This window comes from Ips typographus, linkage group LG9, assembly GCF_016097725.1.
Source record: "Ips typographus isolate SLU linkage group LG9, UJ_Ityp_2.0, whole genome shotgun sequence".
NCBI classification, from domain to species: Eukaryota; Metazoa; Arthropoda; class Insecta; order Coleoptera; family Curculionidae; genus Ips; species Ips typographus.
In genome coordinates, this window is record NC_138430.1 from 5,742,973 (window position 1) to 5,758,243 (window position 15,271).

General features: G+C 33.8%; 2 protein-coding genes across 3 annotated transcripts in view; one reads left to right on the forward strand and one right to left on the reverse strand.

Moving 5' to 3' along the window:
- The window catches only part of LOC145733359 (adhesion G protein-coupled receptor E3-like), a 29,515-nt gene extending 14,425 nt beyond the window's left edge, over window positions 1–15,090 (forward strand). Inside the window, exons 3-7 of the mRNA XM_081986124.1 lie at window positions 2,465–2,570; window positions 8,006–8,166; window positions 11,881–12,000; window positions 12,931–13,117; window positions 14,721–15,090. Of these exons, the coding sequence (XP_081842250.1) occupies window positions 2,465–2,570; window positions 8,006–8,166; window positions 11,881–12,000; window positions 12,931–13,117; window positions 14,721–15,005 (859 nt within the window). The 3' untranslated portion in view covers window positions 15,006–15,090. The remainder of the gene's footprint in view (window positions 1–2,464; window positions 2,571–8,005; window positions 8,167–11,880; window positions 12,001–12,930; window positions 13,118–14,720) is intronic.
- Window positions 8,531–11,017, reverse strand: LOC145733358 (putative peptidoglycan muropeptide transporter SLC46). Of its 2 annotated transcripts, none has more exons than XM_081986123.1 (9): window positions 10,701–11,017; window positions 10,367–10,443; window positions 10,057–10,314; window positions 9,827–10,004; window positions 9,595–9,775; window positions 9,299–9,536; window positions 9,095–9,232; window positions 8,799–9,039; window positions 8,531–8,747 (listed from the first exon to the last, which is right to left on the reverse strand). In XM_081986123.1, exons 2-9 carry the CDS (start codon window positions 10,428–10,430, stop codon window positions 8,633–8,635), a joined length of 1,413 nt encoding a protein of 470 aa, XP_081842249.1. In that variant the 5' UTR covers window positions 10,431–10,443; window positions 10,701–11,017; the 3' UTR covers window positions 8,531–8,632. The 2 variants fall into 2 exon arrangements, with proteins under 2 accessions (XP_081842249.1, XP_081842248.1); XM_081986122.1 differs by having other exon boundaries at window positions 10,697–11,017.
- Window positions 15,091–15,271: the final 181 nt, after the last annotated feature.

A 15,271-nucleotide genomic window follows, 5' to 3' on the forward strand; every position in this document is an offset into this window, starting at 1 on the left:
GTTTTCGTAAAAGGGCGAGTATCAAATTTGTACTAAATTACGGGGGTCATTTATTTTCTTGGCGATTTGGCCGAGTGCTCCGACCCTTTACCTTGATCCCGACATTAATGCCGCGTCTCTCGTCAAACTAACTACTTCCTGGGAGAAAATCCAATTTTATAAGGGTCCGTGACATTTCTTGGATGACTTCCAACGGACATTGAAATATAAAAGCCATTATACGAAAACTCGTCGTGAATAGTCCGGCGGCCCGTCATATACACACGCTAGCTGTCAGCTAGTCTGATATCTCCACCTTTTCCCGGTTCTCTGGATCGGGAAAAGGGATTGGATAATTCGCCGAGTCCGAGGGCATGTCAGACCCTAGATGTGGAGGTTAGATTTAGATGGAAATTGGGGTAAAAAAGGTGAGCTGGAGAACAATCGAAAAATCTAACCCGTCATGGATTCCACGTTGTTGTAAATTGTCCTGGATGATTAATTTTATGTTTTTAGTTGTTATGGCGGTTTTAATTGCATTTTTTCAGAAATGACCCAACCGTAATTAATTACTATGACTCAAAAACACAAAAATCATTCCTTCCTTCCAGGAAAACCTTAATCATCAAACCAACCAAACCAATTTTCAACTTTTATCGGTCAAGTGACTCTTGGGATACAGAAATTTGAATAAAAAACTTTTTGCCTCTCGACATCCTATTTTATTCACATATATAAATGGCACTTTGCAGTCTGAAAGCGTTTATCTAAGTGTGTTGGTGAAACAAAGACTTCTTTCCAAGTGTTCGCTGAATATTTGCGAGAAGTTTCAGAAAGAGCTTTTTAGGCAGGTTTTTTTCTTAGAGACGCCAAACATGTCAAGATTTGTCTCGGTTTTAAGTACCTTTTTGTGTTCTAAATCATTCGAATTGTGTCAGTTCTCCAACAGGTCGTAGCAGTGAAACCGGAAACAAATCTCATTAAGAAAGTGTTTTGCAATATAGAGATTAAGCCTTGAGCTTTAGGAAGGTTATAAATGGTCATGCTTCTTCTCCAAGAAACACCGTAAACTAACTTCCGGGATTTATTTCGTAGTTCTCGGGACTATTACATCTTTATCTCGTACGATGGAAGTTACCTTTGGGACGTTCTAATTACAAGCTTAAGTTTTTGCTACATGAATATTTAGAACTTTTAACCTCCACAAAGGATTTCACCCCTTAAAGCTTTCAAGTGGCAATACTCATTATTCTCAACTCGTCTTTGAAACTTATCAGAACGAACTGAATGTAAGTTCTAATTAGGTTTAGTCCGTTAGCGATTTCATCAGTGCATTAGTGTCGCGTAGACCAAACTTTTTAAGATTGGAAAATGTAGGTTACATCCTGAAAAATGAACCATTAAAGGAAACGAGGCAGTTTTCAACATTTTATGACGGAAAACCGTGTTAAAGGCGGCGAAAAGTTTCAAGTCGGGCATTAGATCTACCGTGCAACCAGTTTTTCAGAAAATCCAGTCATAAAGCTATAAAAAGTCTGATTCAATTAAACCGTTGATTTTAAGCACTAAGTAAATTGGAATACGCCCTCAAGTGCTTTAAAAATCTTTTCTAAACGGTTAACTAAACGCCCACAGCTTGATTCGAATGGAAAACTTCACTTTATTCTTAAATTTAACCTCCAGCTAGACTGGTGGATAATGTTTTTTTAAGCGGTGGCATTTTATCCTCGTTTAGACCACCTTAAGGCCCAAATTTATATTTAATGTAATCACAACAAGAAGACCAGTTTTACGACACACACAGTAATGTTTGTCGAATCCCTAAATTCTTTAACTTAACTTTGTGTAACCAAAACTGTTTGTTATCTGTTAAGCAGCAGTTTTTTGATTTTTGCTCAAATTTGATATATGGTTATTCTGAAAATATAATGAAATTGACTTGAAAAATAGAAATACTCGCATAAATCTATGCACCTGTCCAAAAAAGACAATTGGCAAACACGTCAGTTGTCAAGTATAAGATACTGCAATCGTCTGAAAAACTTAAAACCCACTAAAGCCATTATTGGAAAAACCATAAATGAATTTCATTTTTCAACACAAATTTGTTCAGTAATCATAAAATATAATAAAATTCCTCCTGTCTAAATAAAACTGTATATTTCACCAAAATAAATATATTTTTATTATTTCGTTCGTTTTATCTGAATTTCTTTTTTTTTTGTCGTTTAAAAATTCATATTTTGCTCAATCAAGCACGATCTCCAAACATAATAAAAACAGTAAAATCGATGACCGTAAGCTCACATATTTATTTAAATGGTGAGCGGGAGATTTTGTTTCGCCGTATTGCTTGAATGGGGGGCTTAGGGACTCAATCGGCCTGGACACGGGATAAATCCTTAATTAATCGTTCTTTTTAATTGCCGGATTAGTATTCAATCGATTATAATTTCAGAATTTGAAGAAAATATATTTGTTTCAGTTTGTTTTCGGATCTGCGCAACTTGTCTGGTACAACATTGATGAACTTACTGTCAGCCCTCTTTATGACTCAACTCTTGTACGTGATTGGTGTGGGAGGAATCATGGTAAGTGTTATCCCATTAACTCTATAAATCATTTTTTGGGTTGAAAATTGAGGCAATGCAATCCACTAAAGTGCCTCTTGCTAAGTAACTGAAATCAAACTTTCATTGACAGAAAATAAATGGATTTCAAATTGTAAATATTTCCTTTTGAAGTTAAACTAAACTTGTAGAATTTAACCTGAAGCTAATTACTCTCTTTAGGTAAGCCTATTTGTAGGAATTTATTTGACGTTGATTGAGGCTCTTCCGAGAGCTCTTGTAGCTGTGTTAGTTTAGGTTTCCACGTTAATTTGTCGGTTCACAGTTTCGATGTCATTTGCACTTGAGATTACACCTCAGCTATTTCGATTTAGTTCAAACTGTACAATAAAACCGTGGTTTACTCTGTTTTTGTCAGGTATTTAGTATCCTGGAATTCGCCACACAACAGGCGATAATGTTGATGAATTACCTGTAGGCTATTATCGTTCCGGAAAGCTTTCCATTGTTCTGAATCCTATTATCTGCCTGTAGGGCAGTGAATGAATCTGTCCAGTTTATATGCATGACATGAAACATCAATAACGCCACGAGGAAAATTCAATCTATAATTAATAATTATGTGCAAACAATAATTAACGTCATTTGATCAACACTTCTAACGCTCGGGCAATATTTCTATAATTTCATTATCGATGCTCACAATGTCAATTGGACATGAAATTTATGTATGGATTATAATTAGGGCATCTGTACGGCCTAAAACCACATGAGCCCATTTGGATCCAGAAATTCAGGAAATATTGACCAATATGGTGACCGCAATGGCGACATCCAGAATAAATGTTCACATTGTAGGGAATTACATTTTCATTAAACTATCTATTTAAGTTATTTAAATTTATTATGTTTGTTTCTTTCTAACATACACAAAATTAGTTTTTGTCCAAAACGACAATGGACTCTAATGAATGTATATTTAATTGAAATTTCAATAGTATTTAACTAATTAAAAGCCTGAATAATCAGTAAATTGCACGTGTCAAAAATAATTCCAGAGAGAGATTTTCAGTGAATTTACCCAAAAATGCAATTACTTTTTATTTAATTCATTTGGACGTGTAACGATAAACAGTAATGTGCGCGTCTACACACATCACGTATAAAACTCAATTTTCCACAACGTAATAAAGTCTCTAAGTTTTATTTTGCTTCCTCTAGGCTAAGTATCGACTTCCTCGCCTCATTTACCTTTTTATTGCCTAGTTCGTTGTTTCCAGTTTTCAACGTACATAAACCAGGCTAGGGCGAAATTAGTTGGGTTTATTACACCAGCTTTCTGCTGGATATTGTCTGTTTAGTATTCCGTTTTGTTTAGGAGAGTTAAAAGTTTAATGTCGTTTAAAATTCGCACACAATTACCTGCCCGCAAACATCCCAGTCCATGGATTATTTCTTGACAAATTTCCTGGCTTAAATTTTGTGTGGTTAGAAATTGTCAAAAATAGTGCAGAAGTTGAAGGTTAATCCTCTATTAAAACTGATACTTAAAGAACAGAGGGGGGATGTAATTAGAAGGAAGAATAAGAAAGTACTTTAAAAGCAGAAGAAAGAATGGTTCCTAAAATATAACCCATTGATTTGGCGTCATTGGTTCTTCTTCAGTATGTACCCATAATGACGACCTAACCTAACCTAAGACTACTGAGAAAAAGCAGCAATAAGAAATAAAAATATAAGCCAGTTTATAACACCATTTCTTCTTCTTTTCAATTACTGAAAAATGCCGCTAAAAGATACAACCTAATCTAGCCTAAGAGAATAATATAATATTTTTTTGCCACCATATTTGCTCTTAGGATAGGTTAGTTGTAATTTTAAGCGCAATTTTTCAGTAATTGAAAAGAAGAAAACAATGTCGTGTTTAGCGCCATTTGTGAAGATGTACTTGGAGCCATTTTATTGTGACCAGATTGTGATTTTTTCCTTTGAAACTGTATAAGTGATCGCCGAAAAGAGGAAAAAGTTTAGAAGATGGATAATGCGGAATATTTTATATGGCTAGTGTTTTAGTCACGTAAACGTAAAAGGATCACGAGATTTACGACATTTGCTGCCTAAGTCGTCTAAAGTTACGTTGTCTCGTTTGCGGACTGTAAATGTAAGCCCTAAGGGCACATAAAGAAAATCCCATATATAATTTATTTATTTATTATGGTAATATCAGTGTCAGATCCATTAAAATAACTTTTTGGACTATATTCGTCTTCAAAATCACATGAAAATTATACAACAGTGAGTTTAATATAAATCCGCCACACAGGCATATAAAAACAAACTTTAACGATAAAGTTACTGTCCGTTTAAGTTAATATTTTCTACGTCGCAGTATCCCAGTTTACGACGGACAGTAAACTGTCCTTTATTATATTTTGGTGTGTGTTTTTTAATAGCAATATAAACCTTGAAAGCCTTGAAACGCGAAGGCAGTAACGGTTCAGGTTAATGGATAGCAAATAAATCATTAAAAGCTTATGTGGATACTATCAATCTAGGAAAATTCTAAAACAAGCTATCCTAGTTAAAATTATTCTTAATTTAAGAGAGTTTGATACACATTTTATTACTTGTGAATTGCCAAATTTGTATGATGAAGGCAGTCAATTGAACTGGCAACTCTTCAGGCAAACATTCTTCAGATCATTCATATTCATATGAATCATTTTCAATGCTCCACCTCTTTATAGTAACACTGATATGCAAATATATGCTTCTACGGAAAACTTTGCACTTTATTTCAGTTAGCACACACTGAAAAAGTTTTAAAAGAAATAATACATCTTAAGGGGGACATTTCCTGAATTTGAAAGCTGGCCGACTCAAGTATTCCCCCAAGTTTGGCGTTAAAGTTCGGATGTTTTGTTTTAAAATCAACTGAGAGTCTCTTCGAAATAAAGGATTTAGTTTATCGGTCAAAGTTTCGAGAATTTATCAATTTCTTCAAGTTGAGCTGGAAAGTCTGTTAACTTAGACTACGCCTCGGGAGTATGATAATTACGAATGAATGCTAAAAGTTACTTAATTAATTATTCAACACAGTTCAGTTGGTTGACAAAATTAAACTCACACTTTAGTAAAATTTACAATTACTGCATGTCCAAAATAGTTTTGACACTACGAGCAACACTATACAATTTCGTGTTTTCGAGTCGTTAAAAGCTTAATTCAGAATCACTATAGAATTTCCGGGTAACTAAATTAATTATTGAAACTTCTCCACCTGAGTTTTGTTTCATTTTAGAGTTTCGAACTTGTGCAATTTATCTCTTGAAACTTTAAGCACAGAATATCCACGGTTAAGTGCATACGAAATATGCCTTTCAGTGTAAGACGTATACAGTTTTAAGTTTGATATAAATTGATGTTAAAAACTCGTTTGGACAACCAAAAACTTGAATTGTAAGTCTTTAAGGTCGATTGATGTACCTACTCCACTTAACCGAGATGTACCACATAAAATCCAACAGCTGCAAACGAAGCAGAAAAGTATATATTTTAAATTCTGAACAAAATTGGTCCGTACAGAAAATGTCTAGTTCGCTATTTGCCCAAGAAAACTGATGTTTGTAACCCAAGTAAATTGCTTTTGAGTTTCCTACGTAAACTTTTGATCAAACTTTATAACGGCAAGTAAAAGTAGTTTTTAAAAGTATAACAATAAGTGAATAAAGCCGCCACTATACAAGATAAATTCAATAAAATGAAAATCTGTTTATAGACGGCTGTTACAAAATAAAAGATCAGCATGACAAGTGCTTTTTTGTTTTACTTTTATGAATATTTATGGAAGCAGCAGGTTTTGTATAGTGCCACGTTGAATCCCTTAAGTGAATCTGAATATTCCTTTAAAGAATTCAGAATTCCGCATTATCAATTCACAACTTGGTCTTGTATTTTTTTTTAAGCATAAATATGTTTTTTGCAGTGCATTGACTAATAAAATTCACAATTAATTACAGTCAAGAAAAAATTAGGTTCTTCTTTGCGTTGTATCCAAACTTTTCTAATTACAAAAAAAAATTGATTGGATTATACTTTTTCTAATAATCCAATTTATTAAACCAATCAAAATAAATCCCCAATCTTTGAAATTCAAATAAATGTATTCTAAAAGGTTCTTTTGCTATTCGAAAGCCCTAAAATATAGCATTGTTATGAGGGTAGAACAAGAACGATAAAGAGAAGAATAAAAATGAGTTATGGTTTTGATGCTAGAAAGGCTCAAAAAGCAGAACAGTGTTGAGAAGAAAAATTGGGTTAATGCGACCGAGTCCAAAAATAACAATTTGAAAATCTGTAAATAGTCATTTACTAACATCAAAGACCAATAAGTAGTCTGAAAATTACTTGAGCCACATCCTAATAGTGCTGAGAGGTTTAATTAACAATCAATTAAGTAACAAACTTGCTCTATTTAACTTCCCCATTTAAGTGGTTCTGAAAGGACTGAAGGCTTCAAAAGCTTGCTTGGTTTATTGTTAAAATACTGTGATTGGACAATACTTTTGTCCTAATTAAGTTTGTACAGAGAAAATTAAATTACCTAAAAAGTTGCACTGAAATACTGTTTGGGATAACTCAGTTACGATATTCAGTTAAGATGATTAATCATTAATTTGAATGCTTATTTACACTTTATGATTAAACAGCAAAAGTCTACTGAATAATTTTTCATATAGCTTATTTAACCTTTTTAATCTTCCACTTCTGCCACTTATAAATTGATAAACTCTTGACAAAATTCGGAGTTAACTTTCTAATGAAAAACTGTTTTTAGAAAGTTCAAGGACCTGGAAATTAAATAATGCTGCCCGTCCGTTAACTAAATATCAAGAGGATGATTAATGGCGTAGAGGCAAAATTCAGAAGACGAGATATCTGATCAAATAAGTTCAAACTAGTGAATTTTAGTTATTATTAGTTTATTTAGATCACAATGATGATGTTGTTAAAGTAATTTGTATTAATTTAAATTTCCAGAATGGTTTCGTTAAAAAATTAAATGTTTTAAAAGTGCTAACATTTTAACTAAAGAAATGAGGATGATTTGGAATTTATTTCCTTAATTTTGACTCTTTCTTAACGTCCATTTATCATATAAATTGCAACAACCAACTTACGGTACAACAGACTTCTTGTCACAGCTTTAACATTACCCTAATGAAGGTGATTTTAAAATTCTATACCTCATTGAAGATTTATGGGTAACAGAGCAGCTTTTGCCTCGTTAAGTTGAGTGAAACGCCTTTTTGGCTTGGCTTATCGCAATTACCCAGCCTCGTTTATAGTAATTACGCAATTTCAAAGGAAATATAATATTTAATGAGTGTTATATATCTGAAATGTCCCTGTCGTTTGTTGGTTTTGTGTAATTACTAAAAACAACTGTTTTGCAGGACTCTGAACTTTGCCTAGCTTTAGCTTCAGCCCTTCATTATGTACGTCTTTGTGTATTCACCTGGACTTTGCTTATGACCCACAACATGTACGCGCAGTACAGAACAGGTTTACACCTAGTTCCAGTTGCAGACACCAATATAAGCAGGAATTTCATTAGGTAAGTTGTCAACTAAGTAATACACACTCCTAAATACCATTTGTAATAATTCTTACATTGTGTTATAAAAAAATGAGACCCATTTTAGGTTATTCCGTCTGGAATAACTGCGGGATAATAATTTCGTCGGGACAATGCGAATAACTCGACCGACATCGAGGGAATCATTAATAAAATTTTATGGAATTGAAGGGCGGAAACGTTTTTGGTTTTTAAATTGGGTGTTAATATTTAACGAGCTTTCATGTAGCTGTTCATTTATGTTGCTCCAAGGACTTGAAACTGGCATAAAAGCACAAATTGAACGGATGTTTTCAGCGATTGTAATTTGCTTGAAAAGTTACCTCAGGGAATAGTTTCAGCGTTGTAATGCTCGTTTTCTTCTTTAATTAATTTGAATATTACTAATGAACATACAAAATACTAATTTACAAGTCTTAAAGTGTAATATCACATTAATTGTAAATCATTCACCAACTTGACTGACAATACAATTTTCCGCCTCATCTTCACTGACTCCATCATCGTTCAGGGTGGCATAAGTATCAATTCCAGCCTTACGTTGCACAATCACTACACATCTAAAATTACCCAATAATTTAACTTAAAAACAAAAAGTACGAAATACTTACACTAAAGTCACAAAACCGGCAAACAAAATGGCTGCAGTGACAAAATTGTACAAACCAGGATCTGTACTAATCGTTCTGTTGTACAATTCAGTGTAAGCTATACTACTGATTGGTGTCAAAACATTAGAACCAATAGAAAAAGCTGAAAACACTTTAGCAACCTCATCTTCACCAACAAGTTTAGAGACCAGAGATCTTAGAAGAGCGTTGTTGCTAGATGCGGGCAAATTCAGTACAGCTCCTACAAAATCACACTACAGAAAGCAATTTTTGTAGTAGTAAAGAGTTTCTAGTACCTAAGTACACGTGCCAGTCTTTAAAAGCAATTCCATTGGTTACGGATGAACCAACAGCGAACAGACTCCCCACCAGAATTAAAATGGATTCCCTCACTTTAAATACAGTGTGCAAGAGATAGATTACAATCAAACCACCTGTAATAAGTCACATGAGCAGTATGATGACAGGATTGTTCCCACTGTGCTAAGAGCTCATTATACCGAACATTCCTAACAAAGAATTGATAGTACCAAACCAGGTAAATTGAATCAAAGTCCAATGCAGTTTTTCTCGTACAAAATAGAAAAATAATGAACCAGATCCACCTGTCATGTACCCAAATAGCATCGACAACATTAAAAGAAGAAGAATGGGACGTTTCCAGGATTCCCGATGTTTAAAAGGAGTTTTCAGCATTTCAACCAGATTGGTGATGCTAAAAATTTCCGAAACCATATTCTAAAACCATTGGTTAAAAATTACCTAAGCAATTTTTGTAATTCTCTACTATACTCACTTCAGTTTCTCTTTCTTGTAAAGATTCCGGAACAAAAAATATTGTATACACCAATGCTAGTAAGTGACAGACCACTGAGATACTGTATACAAACACATAATTGGTTGCGATCAGAATGTACGAACTAGCTGAATTGCCTAGCATTACTGCCAAAGCTATCATTATGTCAAATAAACCCATTCTAAACAAACAACATTACAGTCATAATGAATTTTCTGACGAACTTCCACACCTAAGTCCTCTTTTTTCATTACTGGTTGAATCACTCAAGTAAGCGGATAATACTGTGCCTATTATACTTCCACCACCACCAGTCACCATAACTGGTACAGCCAATACCAACAAAAACCATGGTGTTAAAGTATCCACAGCTGCAAATACCATATAAAGCAGCATAGAAACCAAACCACCTGAAAATTACTCTCATTTACAGTCAGTTTTCTTACATAATTGAATTTATACCAACAAAAGAGACTATGATGACTGGTTTTCTACCAAATCTGTCACTCCAAGGTGCAATAAACAAGCACAATACCGAACCAACAACCGATTCTAAAATATTTTTCACCAATGATATGTAAGTGGCTGTTGGTTCGACCAATTCCTCCAAGTGTTGGGTAGCATTGTTCGTGACAAAACCCAATTCGGCACATTCAGTTTTATTATAATGCAGCAGCACATAACAGGTTCTGTAGATTAACAGATTGTTGTTTACGTTAACTACAAGTGAAACTTACAGCCCTTAAATATAACTAAAATATAGAGTACTTACCTGTAAGCATTAATGCGAATGTTACCAAAAACACTGGGATTTCTATTGTGGGCCTGTAAGCCATTTTAGTTGGTTTCCTAAAATCAAAAAATGCAAAATAATTGTTTTAATGCAGGATTTTAGTAGAAATGGTGTTTTCACTCATTGTTGGTTTTTTTTAAACAAGCTTGCTATGAATTTAATTAATGTGAAAGGTAGTACCTACTTGATAAGACATTGTGTAAAGCAATTAATTAAATTACGTTTTGTGGTTCAATTCTTTAATAACTAAAACTGTGTATAAATCAATATATAATTACTAAACTTAATAGGAATGTAAATCTTACTCACCTGCCTGTTATCTGTTCTTCATTAAATTGGTTTTTCTGCAGTGATTTTTGGACACAAAATTTACAATGACTGGCACCAAATCTATAAACGGTGCGCTTTAGCAAACGCTAAACCTAGAAATGTATAATTTTCCTCGCTTTGTTTGCCGGCATTTGAAATTGAAGGTCACAATACTAAACCATTCTAAACTATCAACATTAATTTGTGGTGTAATACACTCGATACAACAAGTTCTTCCTAATTTGATTGCTGTTAAATTTCTGGCAGTTTACTGATATGAAAACTGTACTATTATTCGCGATGCGCAATATCTACTGATAATGATATACAATTATTAGTTTATTTATAACGGATGATTATTTTGGTACGGTGAAGGTGAATGTTTTGAACTCTCCTCTCTGGTATTTATTGTAGGAACAAAATTCCTTTGTTTTACATTTGCTAATCTTATCGATTATAGGCAGAATTCAAGCTATCTATTAAAGCACTTGCATGTGCGATATATTTAAGTGCAAAGTTTTTTGAATTAATTATCATGTATTTAATTAACAAACTCGTCAGTCCCACTTGATCTAAAAATTATAATAATAATGAAGTTTTGCTGAATCAGAACAACCTGAAACCGGAAAAAGTCTTAGTTAATTTGATTTTGTTTAAATAATATTAAAATTTATATGATAAAACTTCTTGGCAGTTTTAGGGAAGTAATTATTCCACACTACTATTTCCACTTAGATCGTTATTACTTGCAACTAGTTAACTAGTTTTACTAGTAAATATGCAAGTGTCCTTCCTGTACTACTCGAAATGACCTGCAAGGCAATTTAAAAGAGTCATTAGTGTAAAAAAATACAATTGGTAAAGTTGGTTATTATATTAAAATGGTCCTGTCTTCCTCTTATCCACTATTCATTCCTAACAATACAAAAAATTAAATCAAATCTTCTCCTTTTCTATATATTTTTTTTAATATTCAGAAGTTAGTCATTTAACTGCATTTAATGTACCATTTAGTATTAAGGTTATGATAAAAACAGTTTCACGCTTTAACTGAGTTTAGGAAGCTGAACGACAGTTAAAAATGTATAAACGCCCATGCTGAAAACCGGCCTTACAGGTCAGCACTAACCAACAATTAATAAAAGGCAACAAAACAAACATTTTAACCACAATATTTGTTCCAGATATTCTCTCATTGGTTGGGGAGTACCATCAATACTGCTTCTAGCAAGTATTTTCATTCAATACTGTGATAGACGTGGGACATTACTTGATACAGTAGGATTGAAGAAAGAAAACTGTTGGTAAGAATGTTATAACCAAAGCGAAGTGATTTAAGTCCTTATTGCTTTGCACTCAGTCAAGTTGACAATCCATTTAACAGCAAATGATGGATGATAATCGATAAATTTGCATAAAATTCGTAAGCTTTATGAAGCGAGTAGACCATACCATACATTGAATTTGAATGATAAATTAGGCTCTATCAGTTCTTCGGCAGCAACTTTAAATTAGAAAAGCAATCTTTCCGAATACATGAATAAAATCTGATACTACAGTTTACTTAACCGTTCAAACCCGACAACACTCAATAATCTGCATGGCTGGCAAAAGGCTTTGAGAAACATTAAAACTTTTGGCCAGTAATTGGAAAAGCAATTTATTATTCCAAAAGTTTCCAGTGTTGTGTACGAAGGCGATATTTTGGGCTATAATAGAGGATATAAATAACACGTTGCATGTTTTACTTGGGGTAGTTTGCCCCCAAAAGGCTCAAGCAAACTTTAAGTATTAAATCGTAGGACTATTTATCTTTGCCAATATGAAGACGGAGTTTTTACAATCGGTGGCAAAAAAGCAATTTCCACGAGTAATTAATGATGATTTTTGTGGTAACAGCCCTTTTTGGCACTCAAAACTGTCAGTCTGAATTTCTTCACTTTCGTGTTTAAAACTAATAGATTATTTAACCTTAAATAGACAAAACTACATCAACACTGTCTGGGAAAGTGATTTATTTGTGTTGGCTGAAACTTATCTAATATACCAGTGGAATAATTCATCATCATTATAAAGAAACTTTGTGCCTGCGAATGTATTAGTGCAATTTTTACTTTTTGCCTTTCAGATAAATGCAGCTTTACTTATCACGTCCCAAGAAGATCATAAATTTCTATTTTCACACAATAACTGAGTTTTTTTAAATTATTTATGCCTGTATTGTTCCTTTTCAGGTTTTTGGACGTGAATGCTTTTATCTACGGAATGGTTGTGCCCAGTTGTGTGATCGTCGTTTTGACCTTTTACTTCTTGTTTCGATCGGCCCTATTGTCACGTTATTTAGTCGGAATGCAGCCAGATAAACGTGTCAGGGACAAAATGAGACGAAAACGAACAGTCCAAATAATACTATTTACAAAGGTAAATTTACAGTTACGACAATCAGAACAAAAAAAGTCTCTGACTTTCTTTTTCAGAAAATGCAATTACTCTTTTAGTTTGATTTGAAAAATCAATTCAAAATTTGTTTACATACATTACACAGGTCAGCTATCAATGTCTGTTACTAAATTAACAGTTTGTAATCCACACGTGCAAACCGATTATCGCAAACAATTTCGCGTGTATATTACGGAAAACGCCTCTAACAATGTTTACTCAATTATATGGCTTTACCCACCAATACGAAATCAATTTGTTGTAATGTTATCCTATTCTCTAAACCAATACAGCTAGTGGTTTATTAGGTCTATGAAAAGTAGTTGGTTTGTAAAAACCGGACTTTAGTACATTCGACACACATCTGTGTAACAAACGGAAAGATCCCTAGGTAATTCCTTACGTGAAAAAGATTGTAAATCCATCAGGATATAGATTTTGTATTCACGGTGAGTCCAAGATAGAAACGAAATTTGATCCGCATACAAAAGAGTAATTCCGGTTATCCTAGTTCAGAAAGGGAGGATTGTACTTATTTCAGGAAATGGTACGTGTATTTGATTCATATTTTCTTACTTATCACTTTAAGGTGGTAAAAGTAGGTATATGTTATCTAAATGGCGAATTCGAATCCTCGAACAAAAATCCATTAAAAAGTCATTACCAATGCTGAATTCGAAATGGTAGCAGACTTTTAAAGCAGTATTTAAATCCGCAGGTGAATAGAGATTTCTGCTTCCCTTAAAAGCCAGTTTCTCGTTATCAACTTCACATTAGTGTCACGCGACTACCATGTAAAGTAAATTGGGGGAAAAGCCGGTTTTTCCTTGGGGAGCTTTAGGTCAGGACCGCAAAAGAACTTTCCGAGCTTTTACAGTATTGCCAGAGTTTCGTTGTTCTGATGCAAATGGCTTTGTAAGTTTAAAGGGATTTCTCTGCCAGATCCTGCTTAAGTATTTAATGACAGTGTTGAAAAGCCCACATGTGTGGCATTTGCGTAAATTGTTGTTAATAGAGTGTGATATGTGATTGATCAAGAAAAAGCAGTCAATCATAAACTGTAAACAGCATCTGCACAGCATCGAGGTTACTTTTTGCTGTTACGACTACAAAAATCAAAAATCAAAATGTAAATTGACAATTTCTGGTTCCAGTCATAAAAAAAGCGCGAGGTCGCTAAAATACATTCGGATTCTGCGATGAAAATTCCAATTGTGTTTGCGTTTCGTCTATTATAAATGGAAAATAGACCGTGAAAATGCATATTTCAAATTCAATTTCCATCTTTGCGACGACAATTTGCCACGTCCTTGTGTTTGGTTTGAGCATCACAAAAATAGCTTTTTTGGGCATTTAATAAGGCCCGTTCTATATAAAAATCATATGGGAGTTTCAGTTTAAGCCGACTACGGATCTTTTGTCCTGAAACGTTCTCGTTTCAGTTTGGTCTGTCCTGTTTTGAGGGATTATTTTTCTCCCTGAATGTAAAAAACTTGTAATTGAAAGGCATTATTCAAGATCGTACAAACTAAAAAGTAAATTAAATCTCCTCACAAGTTTTCACTTAATGTAAACTTTTTTTCAGATTACGTTGCTTTGTAGCTTCTGCTTAATTCTGGCAACAATGTCAAAACTGACCCACTCAAACGGAGTGCAAATCACCTTCCACATCGTCCAAGGTCTTCAAGGAATCTTAATTGCCATGCTAGTCACGTGCAACTGTCAGGTGTTGAAACTGTACACTAAAAGCCTGAAAACCAGAGCAGTTCAGCACATACCCAGCTATATAGGACAACCGTCCACATCTGGTCTGAATAAGTCTACAAGTCTACAAATGCTCACTTGGGATCCACCCCCAGATTTGGTTTAAATTGCGAATGTTTTTTGGAAATTGTGTCATATCTAACTGTCATATCTTGTTGTTAGTTTTGCGCAATAAAGTCGTATTGCTGTTATGTAAGTATTTATTTTTTGTTGCATACACTGTGTAATTTTGTAAATATTGAAATTTGTTTGATGTGATTGATTATATCAAGTTGTGGAATTTGTATGCAATAATTGCAACAGTGCAAATTTTAGTGTAAAACTATAGTACGTATAGCGTTGTTGCAACTTACACATAAATTTGCTTCCAAG